Raw genomic sequence first — 26556 nt, 5'->3', positions numbered from 1 at the left:
CTACTAGCATTCTAATAAGCAATAATAATTATAACTTAAAAAATATATTTGAAAAAACTTCAATTATTAATATGAATGTGTGTATGTCCGTCTAAATATCAAGAAAAAATAATAGAAATATGAGAATTCATTAAATATGTGTGTATAACGTCTATGACAAGATGAATTAATAGAAAAATCATATTCACCGTTTAAAATCATACTCACCATTTGTCATCAAAGAAATTGAACTGATGGAGAAATCTAATTCATTATTTTTCACGACAGAAATTGAATTTGTATTTGAATATCAGATTTCAAAAACAGATAAAATGTATCCTATTCTGTTTCATAAAACTGAGGTTTGTATGAAACTATGTAAACAAAAAGGTCATTAACTTCAAAAACAAGAAAGAAAGAAGGTCATTTAACTTTTAATTGGATGTACAAAGTCGATTTGACCTAATTGCATCAATACTGCGTTGTTTTAAACAAAGTTAGGGGCTGAACACAGTAAACAAATTCCAGAGTAGTTAATCATATACATCCTGTTGCTCTAACAGGAGAAGGGAATACTAGCCACAGAGCAGTTCATAATATTTGAAACATCTGGATTATATATAATAAGAATAAGCGTCAAAGACAGGGGTTGGCTGGACAGCGGACATAGGTATTGCTGCTTCTACTTGTAAGCTACTAGTCTTCAATCCATAAGTTCAGATGCGGGGGTTTTCTTGAATGGGTCTACCTGGACTAACAGTGCAGCTAATCGCTGGTTCGGAACTATATTATCGGCCTTCATTCTCTGGTTCATTCCGTAAGCTGGAGTCTTGCCGTTTACATAGGCTTCAAGTAGAATTCCAAATACCTGGTACCTGGCCACGTAACCAGCTTCTTGCATTCTGTGGAATATCTTTTCTGCATTGTGTACATCACCCATCTTGGAATACTGCTCCATAATTGTTCTGAATGTATAAAAGAAAGGCTTCATCTGCTTTTGCTGAATAGCCTCGTGCAAAATTGTGTCGGCTTTTTCTACCTCACCAGCTTCCACATGAAGTCTGACAAGCGCATCCCAAACTAGTGGACCAATAATGCACCCACTCTCTGCCATCTGCTTCACCAAATCTCTTCCCTCGGTCAGCATTTTATTATCCACATAGACTTTCAACAGAGTAGAATAAACCTTTGAAGAGGACTTTCTCCACCCTTTTCTCGTCTGCTCGCAGACTTCTTCTGCTTTTTTAATATTCTTTAATCTTCCTAAAGCTTCAATAGCAGCTACACACTCAAAATAATTGGCATCGGATTCACAAAATTTCCAAATTCTATTCACTTCGTCTGCCTTCCCAAGCAATGAATATATTTCCAACAAATACCTGCAAGCATCACGGTTATCCCTTAAATCACCTCCTTCCATCTCTTTCGCAACAGCTTCAGCTTTATCTATAAACCCGGCAGAGATGTAATGCTTTGCCATTATGTTAAGAGTCTGCTTAACAGGCTCTATTCCCTCTTCCTTCATGGTTTTTACTATTTGATCCATTCCACTTATATCTTTGTACAGGCCTTTGGTGTCTATTAATAGATTATAAGTGAAGACAGTGGGTTTGACATTTTCGTTCTTCATGTGGACCAATATGTCAGCCATTTTCTTCTTGTCAGTTCTCTTACACATCAAGAGCAGTTGATTACAAGCGAAGGCTGTAAGCGGAATCCCCAAGTCTTTCATTTTGTTGAACACTTCTTCTGCCTTCTTTAAATTTTCGACGACGACACAAGTAGCCAAAAATGTCTGGCAGACAACCTTTCCTCTGTGAGCTTTTGGAATCTCCTTAATGTACTGTTCTGCTTTTACAAGGCCCTGTACTTTGGCAGTCAAATTAAGGCGAGAAGCATAATCTCTTTCAGAAAATTCATATCGATCCGCAGACCATTCTAAGACCTGTATAACAGTACAGCAGATAGTTAGATTATGTAGCCCTAACAGATTAGTATCATTCTATATGATCCTTGACCTTTTACACAGAATCCTAGACAAAACAAAGCAACATAATTTGGTTAAAATATATAGTTTGGTTTTATACAAAAACTCTTTTAATCTTCACCAATGTTGGGGCATTTAGTAAAAAAAAAAGAACCCACCAAAATTCCATTGTCAGAGTGCAGTATATTTCAAGTAGGTATATCAACTGGCAGAGATAATCACTAGGGATTCAAAGCATAATCCAGCGCATACTGACTGAAGATAGATGTGTGTGTGTGTGTGTGTGAGTGTTGTGCATATGAATGAGTGAGTGTTGTGCATATGAATGTCTTCTTGTCTTGTTCGGGTAAAATAGTTGTTCTGATGAGAAAGAACTGAGATTTGACTATATTGGAATTATGTATGTCGCTGAATGCATTTGGGGGGGGGGGGGGGGGGAGGGGATCCTTGGACACATCAGACAGGATGCAGCGTACCAAAAACACATATGAACAATGCCGGAAAATGAAGCGATCACAGGAGATCCAACAGAAAAGGCAAGCGTTCGTTTGTAGTAATTGTCTTATGAGTTGCAAGCACAAATGAGTTCGTTTTTAGCGCCCCCCCCCCCCCCCCCCCCCCCCAAAAAAAAAAAAAAAAAAAAAAATTCAAGTATTTATAGTGAAAATGTCTAGCGTGCTTCTAAATATTGACACAAGTAATTTGTTATAGCCTCAGAGATGCAAATGGAATAGGTTAACACAGATGAACGGAATGACAACTTAAAAGTCTTAAAACGAAAGTGATTTTGGATTTAAGCTAAAGTATGAGAAATATAATTAAGTATTTATTTCAAGTTTTACATTGTTACAACTTTCAAAGAAACTGGTACATAAATGATTTGGAAAAGGACACCAGGCAAAGACGAGGTTTGAAGTTCTTATACTCAATTATGCATTGCTTTTGTCTGTATTACCAAGTAAAAGTTGCATGTTAAAAAGTTAATTTACTAATAATAATGACCAACTAATGTGGATAAAATATTTATGTACTCAGATAATTAGAAACCTAGGGCAATTGATTATACCATGCTTATACCATAGATAGTTTTCATACCGCATTTTACCGTGCTTAGAATATAGTAGTAGTTTTCATAACAATATATTTTTACAGTTGTTGACCAAGATATCTATCTTTTAAGAGACTAACAAGTGAGTATGTCAACACAGATGCGGCATATTGGATAACCAAGCAGGAATTATATGCAAACTGTCAACAAACCTGCAAGGCCCTCCCATACATCTGACGTTCCTGAAGATATGAAATGATCTTTTTTCTATGATATTTTTTCACCTCATTTCCATCTTCAACCCACTTGTGCAACACACTTTTAATAGACAAGGCTGGAGCAGTTATAACAGCGTTCAACAATTTGCCAGAAGTACTTTTTTGTTCAACATTTTTCTTACTTCTCTCAGCCTTAATATCTGATAATTCCAGCTCTTTTTTACATCCCGCCACTTCGTCATCACTGCCCCTAGCAGAAAGCTCAGATTCAGATATCAATTCATCAGTACCTTCACATGATGCACTTCTTGCTTGGGTCTCATCAGCACTAGCTAGAGTTTCAAGCTCAGAAAACCCATCCCCGAGATCATCATCCTCATCTTTACTGTACCTCATGCCAGCATGTGAAGACAAATGATGCTTTCCAATATAGAGTTTTAGTGATTCACATTGCTTATGACGATAACTCATTGAACATAAAAACGGATCAGAAATTACTTGTGCATGCCCAACTATTTCAGCATCATGTTCTAGGTAAGAGCTTGATATTCCCACTTTAGCAGAACCAGCTTGAAAGCTTCCTAAGGTAATTCCCCGGTTCCTAAGTAGGGTAAAAATATAATATTAGTAAGAACAAAGCGCATATAAGTTAAAACTTATAATCTTATATTAAATTTTAATATCTCCTCGTTAGTTACTCCCTCCGTTTCAAATTAGTAGTTCAATTTAATTTTTTGCCGTCGAATTGACGAAATTTGGTTTGACTGATATTAAAAATTCTTCTTTCATTTAGCAAAAAAAAATAAAAAAAATCTTCTTTCACAATTTCTGATATTGAAAATACATTTTAAAGTAAATTATATATACTCTTTAATAGTTATTAAATACATGTAAATTTCAGTCAAAGTTTGGTCAATTTGACCACAAAAAGTCAAATTGGACTACTACTTTGAAATGGAGCAAGTATAACTCAATGAGAAACTACTTATGCAAACTTAAACAATCAAAGGGGCCTAGACAATAGAAGTAGACAGGAAAAATCCCAGAGCAGTACTCAGATTTCAGCAACCCAGCTTATGTTGAGATTAATATTATAAGCTGCGATCGGGAAGAATAACCACTTCATCCATTTTCTGTTCTACAAGATGTATCACTTTAAGTGACAAAAGTAAACTTTTCAACTTAATAAAAGGATGTTAAGGAGAAAGAGCTCAAGTCTACTTGACTAATGACTACCTAAAATATGAAAAGTCCACTAATTGAGTCTTGACTACGTTGTTTTCTGAGCACAACTCTTGGTTGGAATTACTTATGCTAGAACATTAAACATAAGATTAAAGAAAATACTCATACCACAGATTATTGCCTTCGGACAATAATTCTTAATATAATGTTCTGGAGAAAGTCCCCCCCCCCCCCCCCAAACACACACACACAACCTTACCCGTAACTTTTATAACCTGGAACTCAAACCTTAATCTAAATTGCTAGTGATTGAATGAGCATTTTAATTGGTCGGAATGAAAACCTCATTCCCTATTCCAACTAATCTGGTATATCATTCCCTACATACTCCTCGAGATTCCAAATCATTTCCATAACCAGCGCTGCCCTCCCCAGTAACAATCCATACAGCACTTTAGTATGCCAAAATCCAAAACTACACCAAAAGCGAACATCGGACAGGTACATGGTACAAAATCCGATTACAAAACAATAAATGTACGTAATTACCGTAAACCCTTCTCATATTCAAACCATCAAACTCATTTTCACCCAGAAAACAACATACAAACCTAACAAATCAGTCAATCACACAATATCAAACAATTTTGAACACACTAAAAAACCAACACTTTGACACTAGAAACATTACATAAATTACAGAAAACATTACTTACAGTAGCTAAAAACATATAAAATGAAGTAGTGGAATGAAATTAATGAAAAAGTATACTAAGAAGATAAGAATCTCATATAACTTGAACCAACTGTGTGTGTTTGTGTGTGTTACTTGAGCGAAGTGGAAGATCGACGTAGAGCCCACATAGTGGTATTGCCGGAGATGAAGATGAATGCGAGTGTTATTTGCAAATTCAAGAAAAGCCTTCAAACCATAAATAAACAGGTGATTGTTTATGTTACATATACTCCCCTGTTCCAGGTAAGCGTAATTTTGATTTTTTTGCACGTAAATTGAGGCGTAAAGAAAACATATTTTCACTTATTATTTTTCAAATTTTTTTTTCTGAATAAAAATTTATAATTATTTTTTTATTTAGAAGAAAAAAAATTTGAAAAATAATATATAAAAGTATGTTTTTTTTTATCTCAAATTACGCGCAGAAAGTCAAAACGACGCTTATTTTATTTGGGACACAGGGAGTAGGTTCGTTTAATTCTCACAAAAATATCATGTTTTTGATATTTTTTGCTAAAATACGGAAGTTACATCTGTCTAACAACATTATATATATAATTTTAACAATTAATTTCAACTAAGATGAATGTCCATCTCATATGTATCACATAATGACATAATAAATTGACGGAGAAATTACACTTATTATTTGTCACAACAAAAATTGAATTGATGAAGAAATTACATTCATTATGTACCGACAGAAATCGAATTTGTATTTGAATATCAGATTTCAAAAACAGGTAAAATGATTTCTATTCTGTTTCATACAACTGAGGTTTGTATGGAACTGTGTAAACAAAAAGGTCATTTACTTTTAATTGGACGAACAAAATCGATTTGACCAAATTCCATCAATACTGCATTGTTTTAATTTGACCAAATTGCATCAATACTGCCCTGTTCTAAACAAGGTTAGGGGCTGCACACAGCGAACAAATTCCAGAGAAGGGGTTAATCATATGCATCCTGTTGCTCTAAGAGGAGAAGGGAAGACCAGCCACAGAACAATTCATAATATTTGAAACATCTGGATTATAACAAAAATAAGCGCCAAAGACAGCGGTTGGCTGGACAGCGGACATAGGTAGTGCTGCAGATACTTGTAAGCTACTGGTCTTCAATCCAAAAGTTCAGATGCAGGGGTTTTCTTGAATGGGTCTACCTGGGCTAACATTGCAGCTAATCGCTGGCTCGGAAATATATTTTCGGCCTTCATTCTCTGGTTCATCCCGTAAGCTGGAGTCTTGCCATTTATATAGGTGTTGAGTAGAAGTTCAAATGGCTGGTACCTGGCCCCATAACCAGCTTCTCGCATTCTGTGGAATATTTTTTCTGCATTGCGTACATCACCTTTCTTGGAATACTGCTCCATGATTGTTCTGAATGTATTAAAAAAAGGCTTCATCCGCTTTTGCTGAATAGCCTTGTGCAAAATTGTGTCGGCTTTTTCTACCTCACCAGCTTCCACATGAAGTCTGACAAGCGCATCCCAAACTAATGGACCAATAATGCACCCACTCTCTGCCATCTGCTTCACCAAATCTCTTCCCTCGGCCAGCATATTATTATCCACATAGACTTTCAACAGAGTAGTATAAACCTTTGAAGAGGGCCTTCTCCACCTTTTTCTCGTCTGCTCCAAGACTTCTTCTGCTTCTTTAATTTTCTTTAATCTTCCCATAGCATCAATAGCAGCTACACACTCAAAATAATTGGCATCGGATTTACAAAATTTCCAGATTCTAACCACTTCGTCTGCCTTCCCAAGCAATGAATATAGTACCAACAAATACCTGCAAGCAGCACGGTTATCACGTAAATCACCTCCTTCCATCTCTTTCGCAACAGCTTCAGCTTTATCTATAAACCCGGCAGAGATGTAATGCTTTGCCATTATGTTATGAGTATGATTAACAGGCTCTATGCCCTCTTCCTTCATGGTTTTTACTATTTGATCCATTCCACTTATATCTTTGTACATGCCTTTGGTGTCTATTAATAGATTATAAGTGAAGACAGTGGGTTTGACATTTTCATTCTCCATGTGGACCAATATGTCAGCCATTTTCTTCTTGTCAGTCCTCTTATACATCAAGAGCAGTTGATTACAAGCGAAGGCTGTAAGTGGAAGCCCCAAGTCCTTCATCTTGTTAAACACTTCTTCTGCCTTCTTTAAATTTTCAGCGACAACACAATTAGCCAAAAAGGTCCGGTAGACAACCTCTCCTCTGTGAGCTTCTGGAATCTCCTTAATGTAGTGTTCTGCTTTTACAAGTCCCTGTACCTTGGCAGTCAAATCAAGGCGAGAAGCATAATCTCTTTCAGAAAATTCATATCGATCCGCAGACCATTCTAAGACCTGCAAAACAGGACAGCAGATGCTTAGATTAAGTAGCCTTTACAGATCATCATTCTACATGATCCTTGACCTTTTACACAGAATCCAAGATAAAACAAAGCAACATAATTGGGTTGAAATATATAGTTTGGTCCTAGACAAAACTCTATTATTCTTCACCTATGTTGTGGCATTTAGTAAAATAAAGAACCCACCAAAATTCCATTGTCAGAGTGCAGTGTATATCAAGCAGGTATATCAACTGGCAGAGATAATCACTAGGGGTTGTTTAAAAGCATAATCCGGCCCATATTGACTGAATATAGATGTGCATGTGTGTGTGTGAGATTTGTGCATATGAATGTTTTCTTGTCTTGTTCGGGGAAAATAGTTCTTCCGGTGAGGAAGAACTGAGATTTGATTATATTGGAATTATGTACGTTGCTGTGCGCATTTGGAGGGGGAGATGCTTGGACACATCAGACATGATTCAGCATACCAAAAACACGTATGAAGAATGTCTGGAAAATGAAGCGATCACAAGAGATCCAACAAAAAAGGCAAGCATTGGAATTCGTTTGTAGTAATTGCCTTATGAGTTGCAATATAGGCAAGCAATATAGGTAATTGTCTTATGACCAACTAATGTGGATTAAATATTTATGTACTCAGATAAAACCTAGGGCAATTGATTAAACCATTCTTACACTGTAGATAGTTTTCATACCGCATTTCACCATGCTTAGACTACCTGCAACATATGTTTACAGTTGTTGTCTATCAATCTTTTAAGAGACTAACAGGTGAGTATGTGAACACAGATGCAGCATAATGGATAAACAAGCATAAATTATATGCAAAATGTTAATATACCTGCAAGGCCCTCCCGTACATCTGACGTTTCCGAAGATCTAAATTGATCATCATTATATCTGATTTCTTCACCTCATTGCCGTCTTCAACCCACTTATGCAACACACTCTTAATAGACAAGGCTGGAGCAGTTATAACAGCATTCAACAATTTTCCAGAAGTCCTTTTTTGTTCAAAATTTTTCTTACTTCTCTCAGCCTTAATATCTGATAGTTCCAGCTCCTTTTTACTTCCCGTCACTTCATCATCACTGCCTTCATCAGTAAGCTCAGATTCAGATATAAATTCATCATTACCTTCACATGATGCACTTCTTGCTTGGGTCTCATCAGCACTAGCTATAGTTTCAAGCTCAGAAAACCCATCCCCCAGATCGGCATCCTCATCTTCACTGCTCCTCATGCCAGCATGTGAAGACAAATGATGCTTTCTAATATAGAATTTTAGTGATTCACATTGCTTATGATAGTATCTCATTGATAATACAAATGGATCAGAAATTACTTGTGCCTGCCCAACTATTTCAGCATCATGTTCTAGGTAAGAGCTTGCTACTCCCACTTTAGCTGAACCAGCTTGAAAGCTTCCTAAGGTAATTCCCCGGTTCCTAAGTAGGGTAAAAGTATAATATCAGTAAGAACAAAGCACATTTAAGTTAAAACATATATAAAAATTTTAATATCTCCTAGTTAGTTACTCCCTCCTTTTCAAATTAGTAGTTCAATTTAATTTTTTGTAGTCAAACTGACCTAATTTTGACTAATATTAAAAATTCTTCTTTCATAATCTAAGATATTGAAAATATATTTTAGTAAATTATATAAAATTTTTAATAGTTATAAATATGTAAATTTTAGTCAAAATTTGGTCAATTTGACAAGAAAATAGTCAAATTGGACTACTACTTCGAGATGGAGCAAGAATAACTCAATGAGAAACTGCTTATGCAAACCTAAACAATCAAAGAGGCCTAGACACAACAAGTAGACGGGAAAAAACCCACAGCAGTACTCAGTTTTCAACAACCCAGATTATGCTGAGATTAATATTATAAGCTGCAATCCAGGAAGAATAACTACTTCATTCATTTTCTGTTCTACAAGATGTATCACTTTTAGTTATAAAAGTAAATATTTCGACATATTACAAGGATGTCAAGGGAAAAGAGCTCAAGTAATTACTACTTGACTACCTGAAAATATGAAAAGTCCACTAATTGAGTCATGACTATGTTATTTTCTGTGCACAACTCTTACTTGGCATTACTTATGCAAGAACATTAAACATAAGATTAAAGAAAATACTCTTACCACAGATTATTGCCTGCAGACAATAATTGTTAATATAATGTTCTAGAGAAAGTTCTCACATGACTTAAGACAATGTTAGCAATTTTATTTTTAAATAAATTTCAAATAGGCTAAAATAGTAAAATCTCCTCCCCCCCTCCCCCGCCAACCACCACACACAGTCACACACACACAAAAATCTTACGCGCAACTTTATGTAGTCGTGCAGAATATCCGTAAAATCAACTATGGCCAACCAGGTTAACAGGAACTCAAACTTAATCTCATGTGCTAGTGATTGAATGAGCATTTTAATTGGTTGGAACCGAAACCTCATTCCCTATTCCAACTAATCGGGTATATCATTCCCTACACACTCCTCGAGATCCCGAATCATTTCCATAACCGTCGCTGCCCTCCCCACTAACAATCCATACAGCACTTAAATATGCCAAAACCCAAAACTATACCAAAAGCGTGCAAAACCCGATTAAAAAACAATAACTGATACTCTGTACATAATTAAAGTAGACCCTTCTCATATTCAAACCATCAAGCTCATTTTCAGTTTTCACCCAGAAAACAAAATACAAACCTAACAAATCAGTAAGTCACACAATGTGAAACAATTTTAAACACACTATAAAGCCAACCCTTTTGCAGTAGCTAAAAACATTTAAAATGACACTAAATGAAGTACTCGAATGAAATCAATGAAAAAGTATACCAAGAAGATAAAAATCCATATTACTTAAACCAACTGTGTGTGTGTGTGGAGTTTTAAAGGGTGGGACTTACTTGAGCGAAATGGAAGATCGACGGAGAGCCCACATAGTTGTATTGCCGGAAATGAAGATGAGTGCGAGTGTTATTTGCAAATTCAAGAAAAGCCTTTAAACCATAGATAAACCCTAATTTCTTTTGTTGCCCTCACCAGCGATTATATATTTAAATTAGATAAAGATTTAGTTTTATCATGTCTTCTTGCATTGCATCTAAATGTCATCACATTTTCATGAACTTTAAATAATTTTAATTAGATATCTTTAGATTTTTTAGATATAATTTCATCATGATCAAATAAAATATAACATAATTTAATATTTTAATTAATCAATTAATCAATATACTTATATAATCAATCAATCAATATATCAATACATCGCTCCGCTCTATTTTTCTAATTTTTTGGATGAAAAATATCAAAAATTAGAAATACCTTTTTTAGTTTCGGTTATATTAGAAGTAAGTTTCAGAATCTGATTTTGTTTCAAATTATTTATGGAATATAGTAGTTTGAAAGTTTTAATCTAACTTTGTTTCAGATTATTTAATTATGGAAAAGAGTAGCACACAAGTCTTTCTGCACCTATAAATACCCTTATAGATTATAGTGTTTTGGATCATCTAAACACAACCTCCTCTCTCTCAATATCACAATCATACTTCTCTCTTGTGATAGTTCTCTTTTCTCGATTTCTAACTCGGAGGTGCCGTTATTCTGCAACGATAAGTGAAGGCTGTTTATACAGTATTAAAAAAATAAAAATTGTTGCAAGCAAAGGTAGTTATAGACTGTTATATTGGAGTCGACAAATCCAAACACGGGAAAAGAATATAGTCTTGACATGATATTGATGGTTGATATCAATAAATTAACTATTAGTGATGTATGTTTGTTGGTTATTCTTTTATAATATTTGTTTTGTTCGTCAGACATGTTTGTTGTTGTTAATTTTTATATGATTTACTTTGTATACAAGAAAAAATTATTCATGCATTATTTGTTTCCTCCATTCAAGAAACTTTGAAGAGGGTAGTTATAGACCGCTGTCTCATAGATATAAGTTAGATGTTTTTGTGCGTAGTCAATCCAAAAAAACTGGAGGAAGGTGAAAATGTATGAACATGATTATTTTTCAAAAAAAAAAAAACAAATAAAATTAAGATTCGTCATGCTTTAAATTGTTAATCACGTTTTTTCATTTTTCACGATGAATTATAGTCCAATTTTGCAATTTTATATATTAGTATTGGTATTACATTAAGATTTTTATAATATAAATTTATTTTATCCGACAAATATTAAATTTGAAACATTAATATACTTTTTATAAACAGTCACAAAATTATTTTATTCTACAAATATTAATATTGAATCATTAATATAATTTTTATAGGTCGCAGCAAAGCGCGACTTCTCAACTAGTTATTCTTAAAACTTGAACATATTTTTAAAATTTTAATTGAATATTCATAAATGACCCTGAAATAATTATTTAAAATTAATTATAACTTTATTTGAAAAGAGATTTTCTTCTTGATAAATACTTCATTAAAAAAATTTTATGATAAAAAATTGATCATCAGGAACTTGTTTTCGGCAAAGGATTCTGACAAAAGTAATGCAATAGAATTTTTTTTCTGAAATTTCTTGTAAAATATTTCTCGAGAAAATTTTACGAAGTTTTCTCATAAATAATTATTTAATAAATATTCTGGAAAAACAATTCTTATATTAACTTCCCCAAAAGTTTCTCAAACAAATTTTCCCGCAATTTATTATGAAATTCCTTAGCAGTCCTCAAACTTTCTGGAAAATCTCCCCCCTGGGTAAAAATTTTGTCAGAAAATTGCCGTTGCCTTAGTTCTCCTGACAAAAAAAATAAAAAAATAGTTGCCTTGGTTCAGAAGGAGTGCAGAAAACATTTGCCAAGCACAGTGTAGAGCAAGTCACAATCCTTGGATTCATCAGAGCTAGAGCCCCCGGAGGATGCAGCTGCTACACTCTGGTTTAGCAGGTTGTGCTACAAGTTTCTTTTTTTTTTCATTCCACAAATAACATTAACACTGCTGTGAACATTTACTACTAACATTTGCTGAAACTTCTAGCGGCACTAAATATGGTTCCTCTCATATCACCCATTCTTTGGAAGATTCTTTTGATCTCCACGTGCCATCGTGTTTAGTTAGTAGCCAGGATTTCTGATATAAAAAATTATGTCCTAGTAGTTTAGGACATATTCTACTAACTTCAATATGTTTAATATTTTATTATTAAAAGTTCACTTTCATCACTAAAACATAATATAAAATAGAGAGAGAAAGAGAGTGTTGGTAAGAATTTATTATAAAATATGGGATAGGGCAAGGAGAGAGAGTGTCTCGAAAATAGGGCTTAATGAGTTGTCCTAGTGATATAGGTCATCATTAGGACATTGTTGGATCAAGTTTTTTCATCAAATGCCCTGTATTATGACTTAGAACACTAAATAGGGCAGCTGTTGGACTTGCTCTTAGTTCCTGTAATGGCCTCGTCTGTTTTTCGGATTACAAAGGTAGAGTTATTTACCTATGGAGCCCTTTAACTCAGCAATGCTGCAGAATACTAGCTCTGTTTCACGAATTGATGACCTGAAATTGTCAGATTCAGAAGTTTCTTTACAAATGCCCGTCCGATGATGGTGTCATGGTTGCTGTAGCATTTTTGTCTTGGACTCGATGTACACTATGACTCGGGTTCTGAGAGACCATTTAGAGATGTGTAATACCTTTTTCTTGTGTAAAGATTGTTGTTATGTTAGGACTCTGGAGGATATATCTTGTATTATAGACCCTGGAACTACGAAAGCTTATCACACAAACCATATTAACAAGGTATGACGGCATAATCAACTACTACACTTTTATCTGGATTGATGTATGTGATTTTACCAGCTGGGATGCTGGGTTGACATGTGAAGTGCTGCACGATATTCTGGTACGTTTCTAGAAGAGAATATGACAGAAGAAGAGGGTGTTCGGGGTGCTTTTTTTGTTAGAAGGTTGCATCCTGTTGCATTCACACAGCTCAATGAAACCAGTACATGACATGTCTACAATATATAAGCAAGTCTGTGGTTAATGCCACTTGGTTGGCATCATTGATTGAAATAGGCTGAACTCTTGACAAAAATTAGCAGGTGAGTGAACCTTGAACTGAAAACTAGTGTCCTGCTGTGATGCACACGTGCGTAAAAATCAGAGCAATGCTGATGACAGAGACAATTTTAATACGACATTATATCCCTATGTCAAAGATTGTATGACTGACAGAACAAGAGGTCTTTGATACATAGAATGAGGAACAAAGTGTGTTTTCTGGTGCATTTGGTATCTGGCTGCACAGGGTACTTCTGCACACTCTTGTGGACAATGAAGTCTGCGCTGGCATTATCAGCATAACTAGTGGCTTTAGAAAGCCACAAGCTAGGCTATGCTTGCAAGTTTTAGAAATAAGCATATTTCACGAAAAGAGGGGCAAATGGCAATATAATTTTCTAACATGCTCCTTCCCTTCAGTGAGGAGAGGTAGTAGAAGGAAGGCTATATGAACTCACACTGGAGAGTACGACATCACCATAGTTGCCCTCTTGTATTATGTGACATCTGTCATATCACTTCAAATTGTGCATATGATAACGCATATGGCACAAAGGAGGAGGACTTGCGCTAAAGAAAAAAGAGTTCCATATTTAACTAACCTCAGCAAATGGCATGATTCCACTTTCCAGAACATCTGCAGTAAGTTATATTTTGAAGTTAAACTACCAAGGACCTAGAGGAAACTGAGTTCTTCGCACAACTCTAGTGGATTTGGAATGTTCATGTCTTGCACATTGTGCGGCAGCCTAGCAGGCAGCAAACCAGAACACGGGTGAAATCTGGACTAGGTATAGGGTGAGATGTAATGCCGTGCTCAAGCTTCCCGTGGAGACTGTAGAACATGTCAGAAAAACAACAAACTCACATCCCCCAGCCAGACATACAAGGCCAATGATGTCTACTTCGTGTCATCCTAACAAATTCACACCCAACATGACGAAATGAGCCTATTTGTGTGATTGTTTTGGTTAATTTCTAACAGTGTGTGTGTTTCAGTGTTTGTGTGTAGATCTATGTTACATCGGACAATGGATATATTTCGTCTGACTAACACACATACCCAAATCCGAACACGGAACATAGTAACTGAGGATGTATCTAGTAGAAATTACAAAATGCACAAAATTTAAGTTTAGACACCAGCAAAAACAAACATGAAGTACCAACATTTGGCTGTCTGAATCCTCAAGTCCTAGGCAAATTTCAGAGAACAATGTTTATAAAATTTATCGATGAACTATGTATGTAGAATATAGCAATGATATATGATCTCTCATCTCAAAATTCATATAAACAACATATAATCAAGTACCAATTGAAGCTGTTACAAACAGATACAACTACTATTGAAGAAAGTAGCCAGAAAGAAACAAAACAAATGCAAATAACAAGCTGCCATATATGAGCAAGGCCTTTTGGCCAGATGTCAATGTATTACCACCCAATCCAAACTGTTGATTCTCAGCAAACCCTGCAATCTCAACACTCTTGTTCTCAAAGAAACTCTGGGCTGCTCCACATGTTGGACACCTCCAATCCTCAGGGAGTTTGTCAAATGAAAACCCGGGAGGTATCGGATACGAGGGATCACCAGCAGCCTGGTCATAAAGGTATCCACATGACCTGCACTCTGATATTCCTGTGTTCAGCACCGCAAACTTCTCCTCACGACGCTTATCAAGGCTCTGTAACTCTAACTCCTCTTGTTCTTGTTGTTGTTCGATTTCTAGTGGCGTGGGATCATCCTGTGAAACGGGAGGTGTGGTCTCTTCTTTGACATCTATAGACTTGGAAATGCATTGGAGTTTGGTATGTGTGTGGTGCTTGAGCAAGAGAGGAGAGTATGCTAAATCCGCATACCCTGCTCTCTGAGCGGGATATACTGGGTACGTTTGGTTCGGTTTAGGCGAGTAAGTGAAGGTGAAGAAAGTAGAGGCTCTTGCTGTAGTCATTGGCAGGCAGGGACTGTAATGATGCCGCTGCTGCTGCTTAGTTTGGTCTAAGTTCGAACCAAAACTTGGAAGTTGTAAGTGGTGTAGGATAGAACACAGGGATAGTGGATAAGGTGACAAATGAATGGTTAATGTCTGTATTTTCTTTGTATTTTTGTGTTATTCAGTCCACTTAATTTTATGAATTATTATTACTCATGTTCTTAATGAAAATTTTCAATCTATAAATACTAAAATTTACTTTAAAGTGTCAAAACGTTGTAACTAGTCATAGAGATATAACATAATTAAAAAATTATTGAGTTTAAACATTTTTGATTTACAGATATAATTAGCATGTTATAAGTATATAAACCAAAGGTCTAATTTGATTATAATTAATTTTTCGTCAAGATACAAAAATTTACTAATAAAAATATGTTTTCCCCATGCCATCATTTATTGACCAGTAATTTGTTAAATTTGATAAAGTGATGTGATATTGAATAAATAGAATATGCTCGGTATATTTAATTTGTGATGTAGACATGAATTATGTTAGATAATGTTTGGTGCAGAAAATAAATCCAATTTCAAATTTGAGGTATTCTTTTTACTCCACAAATTTGAGGCATTCTTTGTTAGGCTTAAATTTAATTAATTTAACCACAATTTTGAGGCATTCTTTGGTAGACTCAAATTTAATTTATTTAAATCACTGGATTCAAATTATCCTTTCTTCTAACTAAAATATTTTGATTAACATTCTCGGTGGTAGTGTATGATCTATAAATGTTCTAGGATTTAAACCATGTTTAAAGGTTTGAAATTTTATTAAAACATAGGAAAATAGAACTTGTACAAAAATTATTATTATTATTCATAACATTCCAGTTTTATATAAATAATAAATCAATAAAGTCTTTTATCAAATAGTTGTTATAGGTGTCAGTTATAGTGACATGTACATTTTTAATTTTTATGTACTGTTTGAACAAATATGCAAAAGGAATATCCCATCTTTATATTCAAACCAAGGAGAATATTTTATACTAGCAAAGCAATATAGAGAAGCTGATTGAAACTTGGGCATGTATCTTCAACAAAAAAGTTAATATTAAACTGTGCTTTTCACATTCCATTCCACGAAAGTGACAAGCGAAAATGTTGCCTCATAAGCCTCAATTTATATGAATACACAGAGATCATTTGTCAGCCCAAATAGCCGATTGCTATAGCAATATCAGAACAGAAACCTACTACAATCACGGGGCAGACCGTAATATCATCACCACTTTACCGGAATATTAGCACGACATTCTGGTTTGCAGCTTATAATATTCAAAGGTATTTGGTGAAACCAGACAAACAACAAAAATGTACTCAAAATTGTCCACTTCTTTTGTACTTGTATGTCTAAATTATATAGGGTGTTTCAATGATACCAAAATCATGAAATGGTACCACAGTATAAAAGAATTTGTATGTGGGCAAGCCTCCAGGATTGTCAAACAACCTTTCGTGGGTTGTACACTTGTACACCTCTAATGCCATGGCACAACTTAGAGGGTGCTAATATCGACTTTACTTTTATGAAGCTGGAAGGCTGGGGTGATCCAGGACCCACAGTTGCATTGGATGCCTGACCAGTTGAAATATCCCAAACGAGCATCACATTTTGCACATGACAGCTTGCCCTCCACTCCACCTTCCTCAACTGGATAAGTAACTCTTGTTAGAAGCTTAAAATTGTGCACATGTTTATGATTAGAGTTACTTTAGTGATACGATAAAAAATGTTGATGACTCCGGAAGGAACTATCAAACTAAGCACAAGTCACATTATAACTGGCACACTACATATTTAAGATTATCGGACATATGTAGAGAAATATTATTTGGTACCTATTTTCATCCAACGGAGAGGCTCAACAAAGAGTGATGAGCAATCAAGATCATCATATTTGTTGAAAGGGTTGCCACTTCTCCTTTTAGACCAGTCGAATGAAGTCTCACCCTCTCCAGGAGCATGGTCCAGAACATTACTCTGCAATGCAAGAAGCCTTCTGCACTTTTTGCAGCTGTATGCAGCAGTAGAAGTCAGTGCTTTGTTCACAGATGACCCACTCTCAGAAGAGGTGTCTTCTGTTGACAGGCCAGGATCAGGTCCAAGTTTTGAACTATCAATTCTTTCTCCACGATTATAAGAATCACCTGCAAGTTTCAGGAATTATACCTTTGTGGGATAGATATACACCCTCATAATGCATCTTACTTCTAGTTCTTCACTAGCAATGTAAATTCTAAAAACACCTGTACATTTTCTGAAGTCCAAAATCACTAATATATAATCGCATAGAATTTCACACTTAATTTACAGAAATAAAATACCAACATATACTAAGTGTACTGCAGCGGAACGAATAGTTATGAGTTGTTGATTATCTAGGTCTGACATAAATTATAAGTTCTGATTTGATTTATACACACATATACATTATTTATTACTCCCTCCGTCCCTCCCATTTCTTATCAAATGGGTTGGGCACGGAGGTTAATAAATATGTATAAAATAATGAAAAGTAGAAAGAAAAGTGGGTGAAGTGGTGGGACCCATTGATTTTTAATGTATAAAAAGAAGATAGTGGAGTAAAAGTAGTGTGAAAAGGAAAGAAAAATGGAGAGGTGGTGGGACCCTCTGACTATATTTGGTAAGTTTTGAAATGTAAAGAATTGGATGGGACATCCCAAAAAGGAAAGTGTAAAGAAATGGGTGGGACTGAGGGAGTATTAAATTCACTAACTTCATTTTGGCAAAAAAAAAGTGTGATCAATCGCACTTTGACTTGCACTTTGAATTGAATGTTGCTCATTTTGAAACACAATACAGTTTTATTAAATAATAAAGTCGTTATCTTACTTGTGTTAAAGATATTGTGCAAGTTTTTTTTAAAGTTTATTGATTATGATTATGAAGGCTTCTTTGATGATTAATTTTTCCATGCTTCTGGATATGAGGGACTATTTAAATGTTAGGAAGTTACCCATAATATTATAGCTTCTGAATTGTTCTAAAGAGCAAAATGAGACATAACTTGTGTGCTAGCAATTTCTTGTTTATAACTTAATTAATGATGCATTTAAGCTAAGGGTGGACTTTTAGTTTTAATTCAGATGTTTTTATGCGGGTTATCAATGTTGAACAACTTACTGATAATTAGTGGAGATCTTGTAAATGACAGAGATGCAGAAAAAGTGTGCTCGTGGATTCCTAATCTTGTATACAATGTAAGATCAACTAACCATCATTAGAAATTTATGGAAATAATAAACTATTCATTTAATTAAATTACCTATATTAAACTATCAATATATTAAGTTACCCATTTTACATTATTTCTTATATATGATATAATAAGCAAACATAACAAAGATTGATTGACAAATCAAAAGGAACCTTAACATAGTTCTTCAGATGCACAACAACTTCAGCTAAAAGTAAAAAATAAATAATGTATTATTATAGGCCAAAAGAAATTTAAACATAGCTCTTGAATGCACAAGAACTGCCTGGAAAAAGTGAAAATATTTTGATACTAAATCCAATATATATTGTGTCAAAAAAAAATCCAATATATATTAAAAGTTTTGGTTGGTCAGGACTTGGGACGATTTACAGACCTCTTTATTTTAAATCATATTTTAATGGGCCTATTTTATTCTAATCTAAACAGCCCAAATCCAAATTAAACACATCAGGCCAATTTATTTTAAAATCTATTTTGACTAGTCTAATTATTAAAGACTTATCTTAACGGGCCCTATAAAACCATATAAATCCATACATCTCCGGGGCATATTTATTCTAAAATGTAACTTGACTGGCTAATTATTGAAGACTTATTTTAATGAACGTAATAAACACATATAATCAATAACATGCATTGCCTACTTGTATAGACCTATTTTAATGGATAAGAGACACATTCTATTTTAACACAAACTCATCTCTGAAACAAAATAAAAAATTAAAATATAAATAATAAGAGAGCAGACATTTAAAGTCACTCCTGCATCATTATTAGAACTGAAACATTAAATTTTTTGGTCGGTGGATGGGTATTAGGGCATTGATAAAATAAATTTATTATAAGGTTTGGTTTGTCGGCATCTGGGCTTTTGTACCTTTATAATAAAACAAATTGTTTAATCTTTTGGACCACATAAGAATATAGGCATTTTAGAGAAAGACGTTCTGATTACAGATGAGCATGTTCTTTTGAAACAATAACATTAAACAAGTTAGTCTATTGAACCAAGTAATTATAACAAAAAAATAGTATTTCAACAATATTACTTTTTTAAACACTTAACAATTTTATCAAAAATAAACTATTTAGATCTTGATACTCATACATACATACTCACCTAAGCTATATGAGATCTTATATATTGGCAGACTCACAAAATTAAGTATTCACAAACAATTAAGCATTGAAAGATAGATAAACCAAACCAAACCAAACCAAAGAATCCAATGTATCACTTTGAAACAATTAACAAGCATTTAAAGATAAATTATCTTACCCAATTGAGTTAAATGGAAGCGTTTGTATATAGAGCTATTGTGGTCAACCTTGAAACCCATGTCTTCAAACATTTTCAACTGCAATCGGAAAGGGAAATTTTATGACATCATTTACAAGAACAGAACACTGACAAGCTAATAAGACATGGAGTTTGATTAATCTTAAAAGCATCGCTAGTCTTACCTGATCCATGAAACCATCATTGGGACAAACAGACTCACAGCTTTCTCTCAAGGAATCAACTGCATCTGTGGCAGAGTAACCAAGGTAATAAAATCATGTTAATGTATATTGGGAAAAAAGACCTCATTGCAAACGCGCAGGCCGAAGATCATCAAGTTCAAGTCTACTTACTACACTAGAAGCTCGAAGATAAAGATATCATAATGCATAATCATTATACTCAAAAATAAGGTTTTAAATTGTTCAAACCTTCAGCAGATAGTCGTTCAGTTCTCATCAGGTATGCTGTGATGATGGCCGCACTGCAACAGACACGTCAAAAGAAGGATGTAAACTAAAACAAAGCAGAAAAGTAATATCTCTTAAACTGTATGTATTCTTTTAACAATTTTAAAGAGTTTTCAGTTGTCTGACAAAAAAAAAATTGAAGAAAATAAAATAATCAGTTACAACTTTTAACAATGCTTATAGCAACTTACTAGTCCTTTTACAGCTGAGCCACTTCTCACTTATGCCTAAATTAGATCCAGTTGCCATTCAGAAACTAAAAAGATGATAACTTACAACACAAATAAATATTTAGATATGTTACGTTCAGTAGATGATTATAAATTACTCCCTCCGTCTCATCCTTTTGTTAACACTATCCTTTTTGAGATGTCCCGCCCAATTGTTAATATCTCTTAAAATAGGTACTTTTTTCTCTATCAATATTAGTAGGTCCAATTAACTTACCTACTTTTCTTCAAATTTCTTCCCACATCTACACATTCTTTAATCTCCGTGTCCAACCCAAATGTTAACTATTAGGTGGGACAGAGGGAGTATAAGTCATTATTCTTGAACATCTCCAATCAGCTTTACTTTGGAAAGTGTCTCCATACTAGTGTTGTGTGATTACTAGCACAAAAATATAACAAATATGCAATTTATGAAGACTTTTCAAAATTGCAACTGCTGCAAACGTGTATAGGATAATGTCAAATCCATAGCCAGTCTTCTTGCAACAACATTTTTGTTAAGTCATTAACGATTTACTGACTAAATGGATTAGTCAGAAATTGCAATCGACTAAGAAAACATTGGTTTTAGTGGCAAGTTGGTCGACTAACAAATTGATATTATAGTTAATTAACATTAAACACAGAAGTAATTAGGTTTAGATTATTTTATTCGTATCGGCATTTGCATAATTGTACATCTCAGATAAGTATATATCTAATCACTTAATTATTTAAGCAGCATGTAAATTTCGATATAACACTTATTTATACATAAATTTGATTATTACATATTTAATAGTTAAAACCATAAAAAAATGGATTAGATGCATTAATTTTTTGGACCAGTTTGTCTGGTCTCACAATAAGTGTTTGTCATTATATCTTTATGTCATCACACATATTAGTACATATATATATTGTTTATCATATTTGTCTTTCCGCTAGCGGATGACTAGTTGGTCCATCGGATGCCTGAAAATTTTCTTAATGTGGAGCATCTCAACAATGATAAGGAACTGAATCAATCCTGTTTACTTCAAAATTTAATAAGTTACAAAGAGATTTGACCTCTATAATTATCTACTATAACATACTTAAAAAATCTTTGATACATGTGTTTTGTGTACATATCAAATCCCATCTGTTTCTAAAGTAGATGGTCATTTGACTTCTAATCCATTCTTCCAGCTATCTGAACTAGAGTGTGCAAGCTGTGATCCCACAGCTTTCAATAGCAAAAGAGATGCAGGTAATTTGTTGTTGCATCAATGAACAAAGGGAACACAGACATCAAACATGCTATTAGGGCTGAAAAAATAATGGTCAATTTAAATGATCTGCAGATGCTAAAAGCGATTAGATTCATTAATCATTTTACAGTAACCAACTTGACTATATTATTTTTTGCACAATAAACAGAGCTCGCAATCATATTGATAAAATATATAAAAAGTGACCATATATAACAAGTCAAATTAAAAATAAGAAAGTCAAAATAAGTCCCAGGATAGAGTAAAACTTTTACTTACCATTGCTATAACAAACAAAACAGCATGTTCTCTACTAAAATCCAAAATGGTAGTACATTACTGGAAGTTATAGCACTTACAAAAAGAACCACGCAAACTTAGATGATTATCAAATGACCCTTTAAAAGTAAAAAAAAAAAAAAAACTTAATGAAAGATGGAATAACACAAAAAGATGAATATAAGATGTACCTTCTTGACACACCAGCAAAGCAGTGGACCAAGATTGACCCCTGTTTCCTACTTTCATCAATAAAATTTAAGCATGCATCCAAATAATCAAGCAAATTCTCTCTCTCCATATCCCTTAGAGGCACCGCCATCCTCACTAATTTTAAATCCTTACCAGCATACTCCAGCAAATAAATAAGCTTTTCTGATGATTGCAAAGTCCCCGGATTGTTGCCTGCATACACATCAGAATCTGCATCTCCAAAATATACCTTGCGCATTTCTTTAGTGGGTATCGACAGACCACTACGCCACTCAGAGAAGAATGAAATGGAGGCAGAGCTTAGAACTGATAAAATATGAGTAACTTCGCCACTACCCTCCTGGAGTATCTTTGCAGCATCATTGATGTTGCCAATAAATAAATTCTCACGCACCAGATACGGCATGTCACAAAATTAATACTGTCCCAACGGAGAAGCCTAAACAAAATAGTGCCTGCCAAAAGAAAAGAAACAATAATTATTATAATGTAATGATAACATTTGAAATTACAGTTCAGTACACCCACTTACACATTGATCAACATATCTCAAAAAAAAATTCGGCGAGCTCAGTGATGACTTCTATTTCAGATTACTTGGTGACAACACATTTTTTTTTTTTGGCTAATTGATTACACACGCACACCCGGGAGTCAAACTCCTGACCTCCCGCAAGGGGGTACCAGAGCTCAAAAATTGGAGGTTGAACTAGTAAAACAATTAGCTACAGATTTTACAGCTGATACATTTCATCTAACTAACAGGATCTATAAATATAATCCAGTGTTCAAAAACCAGTCGAGGGAGCAGATTATTAGCACCTAAGAGGAGACAACAAGCTTCCAATTTTGTGTAAATCAGACCATTGGGGATTTTTTTGGAAAAAAAACGGGGATAATCGGGAAACACATCACGGATAAATTGAAATTTGACGATTAGAATTTTATAAAAATAAAATTTAAATGAATTATGTAAATAACTTTAAGTTTGACAAACATTTATATACATTAAGATTTTACACTTTTCCGTGCCAGCGCCTGATTTATGACTTCAGACAATATTAATCATGTAGATATGATACTAAAATACATCCAGTTAATACTCCGGTTAATCCTTCCATTATCTCACTAAAACGCACGCTGACAAACTAATTATTCATTTATTAAACTCCTAAAATATTCATCATCCGATACCGAAATTTAAGTCCTTATACTCTATTCGGCTCCCTTAATCGATAAACGCATGAAAACAAAATTTCCCTACGGCATTCTTACAAACGGAAAAAAATTCATATACACTGTACAATATTACAAACAATCAGGCAAAATCAACACGAAAAAGACCATTCCACAACATATAAAATCATCTTGTTGCCAAAAACAATCTAGACGGCCTCGCATAACTAAATTAATATATAATAGACAATCGATTGCGAGATTAAACTTCATTTCATCAACCAGTAAGCATACAAACAATAAAAACACATATCAGCTAATTAACATATCAACAATACTTACAAACATATGAATAGACACACGATAGATACAATCTCGAAACGTGATGTGTGTGTATACCTGAGGAATGAGATGTGTAGCGGCAGTTGATAACGGCGGCACAAGTGTTGCTGCTGCTTTACTGCTTTATCGTGTATAAATAAATTTTGGTCCTCTATTTTTGTGAAATGGAAAATTAATAAAATAAGCTGGGATTGCTTTTTCAGAAATGGGTGTAATTGTACAAATTATTCGTTTCTTTTTGCCTTTGATTTTTGGGCTTTTTTTATTCATAACTACGTTTTCAATCTTATTTCCAAAAATACTACCTTATCCAATCTTATTTTCAAAAATACTACCTTCTCTAAAATATTTTCAAAAATACTGTGGTTGCATATGCAACCATATATGCAACTACAAATCCTGATTTCAAGTTTCAGATTTCAAATGTTATTTTCGACCTCATCGTTGGAGTATATATATATATATATATATATATATATATATATATAGAAGAAAGTTATTTGGAGTACGATAATTATTGGAGTCCTTGGAGTCCTAATCCTGACCCTTGATTTAGAATCAGATCCAATGGATGATAGTTTTTTGAATTAATATATAAACAGTTTTTTTTATTTGTTTCACAAATAGGCGCGTGTTTTGACTTTTGCTTGTATCACTCGGCAGTTACAACTGATGGAGAGTTTTGTGGATAACGGGAGGGAATTGTGTTCTGCACTCATGTGTTCAAATTTTTTTATCCCCTTTCTTTTTATACTTTTTTACCAAGTATACTAGTCTTCATATACTAATGTTACTGGGAATTGGTTTCGCCCGAAGCATCATACTCATGATTTGGGCTAAGATTAAAAATTATCACTCTTATTTAACCTACGTTCATCACCACGCTGTCTATAATGATCATTATTTAAAATACTTTAAAAAAAAATTGTCAGGGAAACCCTTAAATTTTAAATAATAACAAATATCGCCTATTTCTAATTATTTCGAATTTATTATGTCAAACATATTTATATTTTATGTACAATAAACTACATTGGGTACTTATGGTGCAGTATCAATATTCTCCGAAAGGCGGAGTGCCTCGGCACTTGAACTAGTACAACCCTAGTCCACCACTCTGCTCTGCTTCAAAGTGTCAGATATAACTTGAGTCTTTCTTTTTTCACTTGAGCTTTTTCGCCAATTATATATGCTTGCGCTACTCTGCCACAGTGCTGCTACTCTTTTCATACCATGTACGTTTGACTGCACGATTACGTGCCTGCACATGTAAACAATGGCAAATGTTATAGCATTAAATATAGTTGCCAAACTTTCAACTTAAATTCCATTCTAATATTATACGAATTTGCATTCTTCTTAATCTACGATCATTCTGCTTTCACTTGCATCAACGAGTATATCACACATGGTTTAATCATGTTAGCTATAAGAACTCAATGTAGACATGGTACACCACAATTACGTTCTGCAGTTTACTAATACATAGAAAAAAAAGATATATGCATTACAATTCTGCAGGACAGTGCAATCAACTAATCCACAACAAATGCTATCAAAAAAAAAAAAAATCCCCTGGTCAACATATGCAGGACAAATGCAGGCCATATGTTCATCAGAGTGCAAGTCTCGGATTCTACTTCCATAAAACAGTAAAAATATTAAGAACATCAAATGATTAATTGCATCTTTCTTACCGTATCTATGTTTTGCAAATCTTGTGTTGGTAATATAGCATATCATACAAATGAAGATGAACTATTGGAGTTCGCTGTAAGTGCTCGACTGTTACTCATTAATAAACATATCTCTTGCATAATACTAGTAACATACATCTAGAGACATATTAAAGTGCTAACAGCATATGAACTAAGAACTCTACATCGCATGCTATACATTCAATGATTATTTAACCTTATCCTTTTAATTTTTGTTTCATATTAGAAGCCTGAAGATCTCACTGTAAATATTTGATCAATAATTATTAAGCACACTATTAATTATACTATTCTCATTCTTTTAAGTATTTGTGTTATATATATGTATCAGCTTGTCATGAGGACTAAATTACGAATGGAAAATGCAGATCATACAACGAAATGGAAAGTCTTTCCGTAAATGTCATTACCTCTGATCTTTTGGGTGTTGTTGAGCCAAATCTCCGCTTGTCGTGTTTAGCAACATCATGTTCATCACTCGTGACCTGCAAGTTATATATACCAACACAATCAAATACTAACACATTCAATGTCCTACATTTTCCGGCATAGTATAATTACAGTACGTGCTGCCTAGTTACATACCTGGCTTCGTAATTGTTTCCCACCCGAAGCCGTTTGTCCACACGTTTTTGCCGATAGGCCAGAACATCCCGACACTCTACCAGTTTGTCCTGCTGCCTTCTTCACCGAGCTGCTAAAGTGTTCTCTAGGAATCACAAACTCATCATCCTCTTCGAGCTAGTCCCTCATCAGCATCCTATCGGTTTCCATCCTTTCGCTCCGTATGTC

The 26556-nt window shown here is 34.2% G+C and overlaps 4 protein-coding genes across 7 annotated transcripts; all 4 read right to left on the bottom strand.

The window, feature by feature from the left end:
* Positions 1 to 387: 387 nt before the first annotated feature.
* LOC108214505 (pentatricopeptide repeat-containing protein At1g80270, mitochondrial-like) lies at positions 388 to 5387 on the bottom strand. Of its 2 annotated transcripts, none has more exons than XM_017386521.2 (3): positions 5247 to 5387; positions 3227 to 3833; positions 388 to 1924 (listed from the first exon to the last, which is right to left on the bottom strand). In XM_017386521.2, exons 1-3 carry the CDS (start codon positions 5279 to 5281, stop codon positions 683 to 685), a joined length of 1884 nt encoding a protein of 627 aa, XP_017242010.2. In that variant the 5' UTR covers positions 5282 to 5387; the 3' UTR covers positions 388 to 682. The 2 variants fall into 2 exon arrangements, with proteins under 2 accessions (XP_017242010.2, XP_063946439.1); XM_064090369.1 differs by having other exon boundaries at positions 5215 to 5347.
* A 706-nt stretch (positions 5388 to 6093) lies between these two features.
* Positions 6094 to 10614, bottom strand: LOC108210496 (pentatricopeptide repeat-containing protein At1g80270, mitochondrial-like). Of its 3 annotated transcripts, XM_017381816.2 has the most exons (4): positions 9678 to 9695; positions 8872 to 8974; positions 8368 to 8797; positions 6094 to 7515 (listed from the first exon to the last, which is right to left on the bottom strand). In XM_017381816.2, exons 3-4 carry the CDS (start codon positions 8767 to 8769, stop codon positions 6274 to 6276), a joined length of 1644 nt encoding a protein of 547 aa, XP_017237305.1. In that variant the 5' UTR covers positions 8770 to 8797; positions 8872 to 8974; positions 9678 to 9695; the 3' UTR covers positions 6094 to 6273. The 3 variants fall into 3 exon arrangements, with proteins under 3 accessions (XP_017237305.1, XP_017237303.1, XP_063946438.1); XM_017381814.2 differs by lacking the exon at positions 9678 to 9695 and adding an exon at positions 10455 to 10614 and having other exon boundaries at positions 8368 to 8974; XM_064090368.1 differs by having other exon boundaries at positions 8368 to 8974; positions 9678 to 9699.
* Positions 10615 to 14824: 4210 nt separating this feature from the next.
* On the bottom strand, positions 14825 to 15651 carry LOC108213160 (uncharacterized). The gene has a single exon (XM_017384918.2). It carries the CDS (start codon positions 15530 to 15532, stop codon positions 14924 to 14926), a length of 609 nt encoding a protein of 202 aa, XP_017240407.1. The 5' UTR covers positions 15533 to 15651; the 3' UTR covers positions 14825 to 14923.
* A 971-nt stretch (positions 15652 to 16622) lies between these two features.
* LOC108210609 (uncharacterized) lies at positions 16623 to 24239 on the bottom strand. Its single transcript, XM_017381972.2, has 7 exons — positions 24104 to 24239; positions 22507 to 22983; positions 20533 to 20585; positions 20284 to 20348; positions 20099 to 20177; positions 17417 to 17725; positions 16623 to 17228 (listed from the first exon to the last, which is right to left on the bottom strand). The coding sequence occupies exons 2-7, from the start codon at positions 22932 to 22934 to the stop codon at positions 17074 to 17076; spliced, it is 1089 nt and encodes a 362-aa protein (XP_017237461.1). The 5' UTR covers positions 22935 to 22983; positions 24104 to 24239; the 3' UTR covers positions 16623 to 17073.
* Between the last annotated feature and the right edge of the window lie 2317 nt (positions 24240 to 26556).

Source organism: Daucus carota, chromosome 3 (genome assembly GCF_001625215.2).
Source record: "Daucus carota subsp. sativus chromosome 3, DH1 v3.0, whole genome shotgun sequence".
In the NCBI taxonomy this organism is placed as follows: domain Eukaryota; kingdom Viridiplantae; phylum Streptophyta; class Magnoliopsida; order Apiales; family Apiaceae; genus Daucus; species Daucus carota.
The sequence above is the reverse complement of the archived record's forward strand: the minus strand, read 5'-3'. Positions and strand labels throughout refer to the sequence as shown.